Source organism: Dermacentor andersoni, chromosome 3 (genome assembly GCF_023375885.2).
Source record: "Dermacentor andersoni chromosome 3, qqDerAnde1_hic_scaffold, whole genome shotgun sequence".
Taxonomy (NCBI): Eukaryota; Metazoa; Arthropoda; class Arachnida; order Ixodida; family Ixodidae; genus Dermacentor; species Dermacentor andersoni.
The window spans coordinates 17,528,432-17,538,362 of NC_092816.1; the positions used below are offsets into that span (position 1 = coordinate 17,528,432).

At 46.1% G+C, this 9,931-nt stretch overlaps 1 protein-coding gene across 1 annotated transcript in view; it reads left to right on the plus strand.

The window, feature by feature from the left end:
• Window positions 1–9,193, plus strand: part of LOC126520070 (uncharacterized) — a 61,628-nt gene extending 52,435 nt beyond the window's left edge. The window contains exons 14-16 of the mRNA XM_050169221.3: window positions 3,615–3,948; window positions 7,732–7,885; window positions 8,472–9,193. Coding sequence (XP_050025178.1) covers window positions 3,615–3,948; window positions 7,732–7,885; window positions 8,472–8,807 — 824 coding nt within the window. The 3' untranslated portion in view covers window positions 8,808–9,193. The remainder of the gene's footprint in view (window positions 1–3,614; window positions 3,949–7,731; window positions 7,886–8,471) is intronic.
• The last annotated feature ends 738 nt before the right edge of the window (window positions 9,194–9,931 follow it).

Sequence of the window (9,931 nt, forward strand, 5' to 3'; positions counted from 1 at the left end):
ATGGTGCCGTGTTGTGTAGTGGACTGGATTACCCTGCGAGTTGGAAGTTTCGAATAAAAAGAAAGTAATCCTATGTCGGATGTGTGACTTTCAGGCAAACAATACGCATAGAATAAAGAGTTATTTTCGTGACACGTAAACTTGAGTGCAGCGGTAGGGATAAAGTTAAAGAAAAGGTACATGGTAATTGCTCTTAACACGCCTTTTTGCAATGTTATTAATTTGTTCGCATTTGTGAATGCGGTAGTTATAGTGGCAGTATTTTACGTGCGAATCAAACATAGAAGCAGCATGTTGCCAGGTAAATCACTGTATACTATTGTTGCCTATTCATAGCACAGATTTCGACCGCCAAAAGATTTCCTGAATTGAAATTGATTGGCAGAAATGCTCTAGATGACACGAGTTATCGATAAGAATACAGTAAAGTGATGGAGATAGTGGCAGGGCAAGGAACCACACACACAGTTGCGCAGTTGGTTGGATAGAATCTCTGATAGGATGACTGCTAATAATGATGATGAGGGCATAAAAAAAATGCCATAAGGACGCAGAGTTGGAGAGAAGAAAAAATGAAGACAAAGCCACCCGCTTGTGTGGACAAGCCTAATCGTGCCTGTATAAAGAAAAAAAAAATATGGAAAACGCTAAACCTGCTTAAATTGGTGCATGATATTTTTCAGGCTATCCTGCCGGGAAAAAAAAATGACTTCATAGCAGAGAAAATCTCCCAGGAAGACCGCACTTATCTTTTTGTCCCGCACACGGGATGGCAGGTTTGCGTATGTTCAAAAGTTCTCGATCATGTCGCACATTTGCTTTGCTTTTTACTGGAATGATTGCGGTGAGTTCTTGTTCACTATGTCATTGAATATACTTGTCTTTCACTGATTCATTAAGCATCGTTCGCTGGTCGCTCACATAACACGACGAGGCGGTGTTTGGGGAATGCCCACTTAGGCTTCGCGTTTGCAATGTTTTCCGCGTACGAAAGTATTGCTGTAGGTAAATGTTTCAACGGCGTAATCTGCCTGCCTAACGTAATATTTGCTGTATAGTCTTAACAACGCACCAACGTATGTGCTTTTTGTAATGGCATGACCAGCGTTGCTTGATCCGCAACTCTTCTCGGGCCGTAAAGAAGCCCCACCTGCGAGTTTCGCGCAGTGAAAGCGCTTCTAGTGTTCTTAATGAGAGCTACAGGTCTTATTGAGGCTTGTGAGTAGCCTTACTTTGTGAGTGAATGTCGATGTGTGCACATGCTGGCTGTATGTTTTATGATCATCGTTATCATTAGAGACCGGATGTTTAGGCATTAAAATTACAACGAAGGCGCCAAATAAAACAACGGGCGAAGGAAGGCGTCCTTCGTCCGTTGTTTTATTTGGCGCCTTCGTTGTAATCATGTATAACCAACTCGCCCATCAGCACGTGCTTAGGCACTAAGAATGTGGCCTTTAGGCACCTAATACAGGCACTTAGAGCCTCAGTTTATAGGCATCATATGGGGTGAAATAGGCGCTATGAATTGTTCACCAGTCACGACCTGTTTTATGTGTTGACTGTGTCTAGCGCATTCTCGTGGATAAGGAACCTGACGTTGTACTTGTTTGTGAGGTGTGAAAGGCAGCTACAATTATGGGTAAGCAACCACTTTACGTGAATTTGCTGGACACACGAGGGACCACTTTTTCGCCAATTGGCATTCTGCAGCCAACATGTTTACTCATTTGTTTATTTAAAAGCCAAACTTTCTAGCTTACAATGTTGTATCAAGGGAAGCAAGCAAGAAATACGCAAAATACGCAGGAAATTATTAAACAGCTGATGAGGGAAGCTGAAATTTATGTCTCAAATGTTCATCCAAGTCAACGAATGTTCCAACCAAGAAAAACTCGTTGAATAGTGTACTTATACAAACATTTGCAAATGTTATAACAAAACTAGTACGCAATTGTCATCTCCAAGTCAAGATTATGCCTCCTCTCACTCAGAATACGCTTCAGGCTGAAAACAAGCGCTCAACGCGGACAGAGGCGAATGGAGCGTTTTCGTATTTCCGTATGTTTGACGACTTCACGCACTCTGGCATTCTTGAGTGTCACCTGTAAGACGTCAAGAACGTCCGAAACTTCTTTGGGCAGAAAAAAAATCCACATTTCTTGTCTAAGAGCGATTTTATGATTGCAAAAACTTTTTAGGCAGCTGCTGCAACACACCTGGGACGCATTTCACTCAGCTCTGTTGCGGTGCGGTATAGCTGTGTTACAACTCGTGAACTATTCACAAGAAATCTACGTTAAACAATTTTAGCATGTCGCTATGACTTTATTCGCCGCAGCCTTGTTTCTCTTCTTATCACACGTTGTAGCACTAGTTGTAGGGCATAGTTTATTGCTTGGGATGTACCGCCATCGGCTGGTTGTCTGTGTACAGCCGCAAAGAAGCGGAGGCACCGACAAGGGCGACCACGCCAATGCACACGGCAGATAGCATGCTTTTAGCGACATTGTACACTTCCGCCTAACACACGCGCAGCACACTCTACAGCCTAGATTCTTTCGAAGCTGCAGTCTACACTATGTCTCTCTAAAAAAATTTCGGCCTTTCGTTCTCAAATTCCCGCCTGCAGTTTAACATGCAGTTGCGCGTCCACGGTCGAGGAAGAGGACGTTCGGTGATCCTGTTCTCTGGCATTGCTAACCAGTGTCACGCAGGTGGTGAGATGCCATCAAAAGTTCAATTAACGTTGACATCGCAAGCGCTTATTTGCTTGATAAACATTAGCAACAGCATCAGCCAGTTCTGCCAGATCTTGTGGGAAAAAGTAACCGAATGCATTTTTGAAACAGAAAGCACCCCAAAAAAGAATTTCCACATCCTAAATGCAATATAGGCAATATAAATATAGGCATAAACGACAGAAATAGGTATTTGTAGGCAATATAATATCAGTACTAAACCACTCCTTGACTGAAAATTTGTGCTCATACAGTAAAAAAGTCACAGAGCTGGAATAAATGTACATTTGCCTATAATCCGGTCTCTAGTTATCATAATTCTCAGCCAACAACTGATGTTGCTTGCCAGGCGGTCTCTAGAAAAACATCTCCAGTTACTCATTAAAGTCACAAACTCCCACTGCTAGCGAAACATGTCGCAGCGATGCGAAGATTGCGCATCTCATCTTCGAGTGTCGTCGGATTTGCGCGCACCTTACGCTGTAAGAACGGAGAGTTTTACGAGCCTGGTTATGACCGATGCATTCAATGCTGACTTTGAAGGCTCTAGACGACACGACTAGCAGACAGGATGTGATAAATTGTGTTGCGCGCCACTTCACTTTTGTACGTGCATCAAGCTCTTCACTTCTCTGTAATTTCGTTATCTCTCTATCGCTCTCCTCCCTATTTTTTCAATCTATATACGTTCTTCTCCGGAGCAGGACAAACAACTGGACATTCGTTGATGCCTGCCTCACCTAATATGTCTCTCTCATTTAATCTCTGTAAACTAAACATATTATGAGAACCGAGAAGACGTTGTGCAGAACGAGGCTAGCCGTAGGCGTTAATCAACCGGACCGGGCACATTTATTCTTTCGCAATGGACAGAGTGCCTGGTGACGCGCCGCGTGATCGAGCGCATCGGCAAGCCCGTGCTGAACCGCAAGCCAGGCGCCCACTTCAGCAACTGGATGCGGGAGAGCACGCCGTTCGACCCGAACACCTTCTACGTGGCCAACGAGCAGGACGGCCTGTCGCTGCTCGAGTTCCCCTCCAAGGCGGCCTTCCAGTCTGGCACCGGTTACCGAAAGCTGCGGCTTCCGACTCCGTTCCACGGCAACGGGCAGCTGCTGTACAACGGGTCGCTTTACTACCACCAGAACGACACAAACTACGTGGTCAAAATGCCCCTGGTGGGCCGAGGCAGCGGGGATCCGCTCAAGTGCGTGTAGTACACTGCGCCGCTAGCCGCTGCCGCGTCACGCAGGACGTGTCGCTGGCCGCGAGTTGGTTCTCAAATGCAATGGTGTGGCCGGCGCGAATGCCACGGGTACGAACAAAGACACAGGCAAGAACAAACGCCAAATTTTCGGTTGACCTTTGCTCGTGTCTGTGTTTCTGTTCGCGTCCGTAGCCTTCGTGCCGGCTACAAGATGACGTTACAAAAGACGGAGAATCTTAATATAGAAAGATATACAATACAAAAAATTTTCGCAATGCAGACGGTATATTATTTCAACATTTACAATTGAACATTTAAAGAAAGAGCACGCGCTAAACGTAATATTAAACAGAGGGAGGAAGGTAATGAAAACACAGTTTTAATGATGTCGGAAAACTAGCTGCTTTTTTTACTTATGTGGGTAGAGCGTTTCACTGGACTACGCTAACACTTGTGATTATTCGTTTGCCATGAACATTGCGCACCTTTGGAACCAGAATATTTTTTAGACCACTGCGTGGGTTGCATCCTGATTCGGTAAAGTTGGTCGCAGAGAGTAGGCGCTTGGTAACAATGATATTATTAACCATTACAAAAGTTTGAAAGCTTACTATTGAGACCAATGGCAAAATATTTAGTAGTTGAAAGAACGGCGTTGTGTTAGCATTGTAATCTGAGGAAGTCATGTAAGGGGGGCAGCACAGTAAATGCATACATAAAGATCAAAATGCGTTAACACCTTAACAAAGTAAAACATCGACTAGTGTGGAAAGACGCCAATGAATCTAAATATAGAAAGAAATACGCCATAAGAACACGGAAATACGAATTGCATTCAAGATAAAGAATAAGAGAAAATTGTCAGTTTTACCCGAAGGCGAAGCATTGAAAGTGATAGCATGGTTTAGCGTTGCACTGAAGGCGCGTGTCGGGAGGATGGCGTGACGAGAGCGTGCCAGTAGCGTTGCGGGTGTCACACCCTCGATGGCGCACGAGATGGTGTTAACCAGAAGACGCACAGACAGTTTGATCTTCGCTGAGCTTGAAGGTCATATTTACGGAACCAGGTGTTTTTTGGGGTTTGCACCTGGAGTAGTAGAGCTATCGCTGTAATAAAATTAAAAACGCAACAACGATCGAAAAAGCAAATTTCACTCAACGGCAACTGTGCTACGTAATATAGATACAATTGGCAAAAGATTGCTTTCACGCTAAAAAGAAAGGAAACACGACGCGCATATCCGCAACATTACTATAGGCACGGGCAATGGGGAAAGTGACAAACGCAAAACAAGAGATCTTGGAGCATAGATATCGTTTAAGGTTATCGCAAAACATTGCGTGATCTCACTTTGATACAAGACTATCTGGAAGGTCATTCCACAAACGTATAGCTCGCAGAAGAGCCGATAAATGAAATGCGTCATAGTCGCCATACACGCTTGCCAATCTGAAGTTGTTACGAAGTCTGCGTGAAGTTCGACGCGCGAGATTAAGGTGTACAAAGGATGTTATACTGGTGTGAATGAATTTGTGGAATAGAGATAAAAGAGCAATGTCACAGCAATTAATTAATGGGTCAAGTGAACGTCTTGCTTAATTTGTATTATGCTGGATAGGTGTCTGCATATATGAGAAATGAACTGAATGGCTCTGTTCTAAATGGCTTCCAACGTGTTTATAAGATATTGTTGATACGGGGACCAAACTGAACTCAAGGACTCAAGCTGAGGAAGAATTAAAGCGAGATAAGCCAGTTTACGTACAGTGGAGAGAGAATTATGTAGGTTACAGCGTAGATAACCTAATGACCTTGATGCGTTAGCATAGACGGAAGTAATATGTGAGGACAAAGAAAGATTCGCGGTTAGGTATGTGCATAGCTACTTGTGCTGCATAGTACGTTTCACAATGTTGTTGCCAATTTTATATAGGTCGCTTGAGGTATAACACAACACGACAGAGGGCTGTGGAACAAGCTGAAATACATTATGGCCGCAGCGTTGATCTTGAGGCTTCCTGCGTCATCGGTGCATGAAACCATAGTACGATAATTTCGCGTTCCGAGAACTTGGTCGTCGAACAACTTAACGTAGGGCGAAAAGCAAACCTATGGAGTCTACCATCAACTTGAGCAGTACAACAGCGGCAGCGCTGTACACGCACACAACACAGTTGCCTGTGTTGCATGCTCTGGTCTGTTGTTCGCGCGTTGGCTGCATTGTCGTTTAATTAACGTTGCGTCCCTCAAACTAGCAGAAATTTGGTGAAGGTCGAGCGTGACGACGGCAGTTAATGTGTGCATCTCTACATCGTTCTGAGGTTCATAATGAAAGCTAACCCTCCAAAAAACAGTGCCAGTGTATACGTTGCTTGAAAAATGGGGCTCCGCCCCGACGTCAAGGGCAGTAACCATGCTGCTAACGACTTTTGGCACTGTTATCGATCAACTGACTAAGCGCGAGGGCAGGGAGAACGAGGTCAGCCAATTTCACGTCGTCTGCATTCTCCACGAAACAGCGAAATATGGCGAAAACAGTGCCTTAAAGCAATGCATCTTACGCCATGGTACGAGGGGAAAAAATGCATGTTCTGCGCGCTGGGGGAATTTTGCCGCTAGCTGGCTATCCAACATTGGCTGGGGTTCTGCAGAGCACTACGAGATGAATTAACGTGTTTGTGTAGGGCGAGAAGCTGTGGGCGCGAAGCGAGCGTGTGCGTGACAGCAGGAAGACGACAAGCACTTCTTCACCCACAGGCTTCAGTAAAGCACGCGTTTTGGCGCACATAAAATTAGAGGCTTGCAAAGCTCTTGCTAAAAGAACACCGACTTATCTTAAAGACGAGCGCAACAGCGAACCACAGCGTCGTTAGCTCGGTCGTATGCGAACACAGGAGCTTGTATAAAAAAGCGCGGCTTTAGAAAAAAAAAGGACATCGACTTTAAGAGGCAATCAGACGCTTTGTTATTCAAGAAATGAGAAGGGTACCATCTAAAAAAAAAAAAGAAGCTATTGCTAAAAGTTCAAGAAAGGGATTGATAAACGAGCACTTGAAGCAACTGACTTAATCAGAAGACGCGGCTGACTGTGCTTTACGGAGAGGAAAGTGGTTCAGGAAATCGCGTCAGTTTCATTACCTGTCTATATATAAAACGTCTGCCTCTGTTTTCTGAAAGTGCTAAAAAATTAAGCATGTCTAATTGGGGATGACATAGAGTTAATTGCTTTTTGTCTGACCTGGTTCAAGCCCACATGAATGCTTAATCGTTCGCATAGGCTGTTGGTTACTCTTTTAGTGCATACCCCTTCATGTACTCGTAAACTTTTCAATTCGAAGTGTTTTTTTGAAACTTCCTACGTTGTCCCTTCTCACTCTTCCCCTTCTCCCTTCCCCCAGCGTAGGGTAGCAAACCAGACTCTTGTCTGGTTAACATCCCTGCCTTCTCTCTCTCTCTCTCTCTCTCTCCTATGTTGCACTCCATCATGCGCAGCCACACACAAGTAAAGGTGTCCTTACGTTCGTCCTTCATGGCCAGGCGCTACATATAGCTCGATCGCTAAAAGGCTGTACTGAACCAACTCGCCGATACTGCGACACAAGTGCTCTCTCTGCGGCATCAGTATACGCGCAACTTGCTGAACCATTCCGGTGTTCCTTGCCTCCTGATGATACACTAATCTCCGGGTGGTCACACTCCCTTTTAAAGAAATTACGCATTTAATCACGCCTGATCTGACATTCATCTCAAGGCATTGCCTAATGGATATGACACACTTTCAGAGTGACCGCTCGCCTGAAGCTGGACGATGCCGTGTTCCGCAACGGCAGCTACCTGTACGCGGCGCAGAAGAACTACGTGAACATCTTGGCCGACGAGAACGGCCTGTGGCTGAGCTATTCCAGCCGCAGGTCCAACAACACGATGATACTCAAGGTACACCGAGTGCGCTCTCCCATAATACAATCCTCACCTCCATCGTCTGAAAAGTTGCGTTCGCCTAATGAAGGAGGTCTTGACTGATGATCTCAAAGTACACCCGCCTTGCGTCAACCTCGCATTTAATATCTCTGCGAACTTTTATTACCTTTATTATGGAGAATAGTAAACTGGACACGTTGGTACTGACCATATTTGAAGCGTAGAGTGCGAAAAGTTACACAGGGCAAGAGAAAGACACAAGGCTGCAGGACCTAGCGATTAGTTTGGTGTCGCTCCGGGTTTTCCTTTCGTCCTGTGTACGTTTTCGCGCTACCCTTCAAACACTTATTTTGTCAATCTGATTCTCTGGCAAGCGTTACCGTTTCCCTGCTCGTTCAGTTTTTTTCTGAAGAGCTATACCGCTTACCAGTCCTGCGCGCCTGATACCTCGCTCATCTCAGCCATTACAGCGGCGTATCATCAGCTCGCGTATTCTTTTTATCTCTGTATTCCTTAGCGCTCAGATTATATTTCTGAACCTTAAACACGCGATTGAACTACGTCAAACGAACAGGTCTCTGCCCTTCTCGCTCGACCGCAGGTACACGAAGATAGCCTGAGGCCGGAGTACATCTGGAACCTGACCGTCGACCATCGGCAGGTGGCGCACCTGTTCGTCGTGTGCGGCGTGCTGTACGCGGTGAACAGCCTGAGCGAGCACAGCACCGAGGTCGGCCTCGCCTACGACCTGTACGCCGACGCTCTTCTGACGGACGCGCCCCGGCTCAACTTCAGCAACCCTTTCGGCAACACCACGTTCCTCACGTACAATCCGGGCGACGCAACCCTTTACACGACCGACAGCGGCAACCAGCTGCTCTACCCGCTGCTCTTCAACGCCACCGAGGGACAGCCCAGAAACGGCGGCCCCGCTTGACTCGGCGAGGCCCGCTATCTTCCTCACGTTGCCGGGGTCCCGAACGAAGACGCCGTATTTGTACACGCATAATACGAGATGTTTTCCCCCTCAATGGTAAAGCAAAACGGGGGCCTTGAACTAATTTGGAGCTAAGCTACCAAAAAGATTCGATGTTTTTCTCTCGTGCATTATTTTGACCACTAAACATTCAAGCCATGAAAAAGAAAGTTAACCTTTGTGTGGTATTCTGTAAGTCTAGTTTGTGGAGAAACATACTTCCACAGATAAAGAATGTAGCGTTGTAATCACGGTGCAACGTTGTCAACAGGAAGAAATCGACTAGGGCCCGACTTTGCCAGGCTGAGTCACGTACACAAAGAGCTAAAATAAAACAAATGAACTGATGAAGAGCTTTCCGGTACCTGTTTCGCATGCATTTGTAACACGTGCTCGTTTCCTCTATGCCTATAGGGTGCAATTAAAGTATGTAAGTAAGGGGTAACGTTAGGATAGGCGTATTTTTCAGCGAAGCTGTATATGGCTAGCCGATTCATCCGTCCGCCTGTCGCCTGTATGCCGAAAAGTGCTCCGGCCCAACCCTATGCGCATGCGCGAAAAAGAAGAGAGAAAGAGAGACACGCAATTGGCTACGCCAGTAGTAACGACATTGCTCTCCTTCGCACCCGAGCGCGCGCGCAGCAGTTTCTTTCCGGCTCTGAAATGGGTAGGCCACGTGCCATACGTACTCCTGAGGAGCAGGTACCATTCGATCAGCATCGGCTCGTCTACGCCGTGCCGATGCTGAAGCGCGGCCACAAGAACAGGCTCGTGCAGTCGAGCGCAAGCAGCAACTGCGTGCCGGGGATCTGGCAGCCTACCAAGCCGTCGTTTAATGAACCGTCGGGAGTAACCCAGTGATAAACACCGGGGCCGCACATTGCAGATTCGCTGGATCACCATCTGTACGGAGTGCTTGGGCGGTGATTTTTTCTTTCATTCTTGGGTAAAGGTGCCAACTCGTTGTTTTAATAGTGCAGATACGCCACTTTGTGCTGATCCTTTAGGGCTCCTGCATTTACAAACCAGTCTTAGCCAGTGTTGGGACAGACAAACTGAAATGATGAAAACGGTGAACGGTTAAG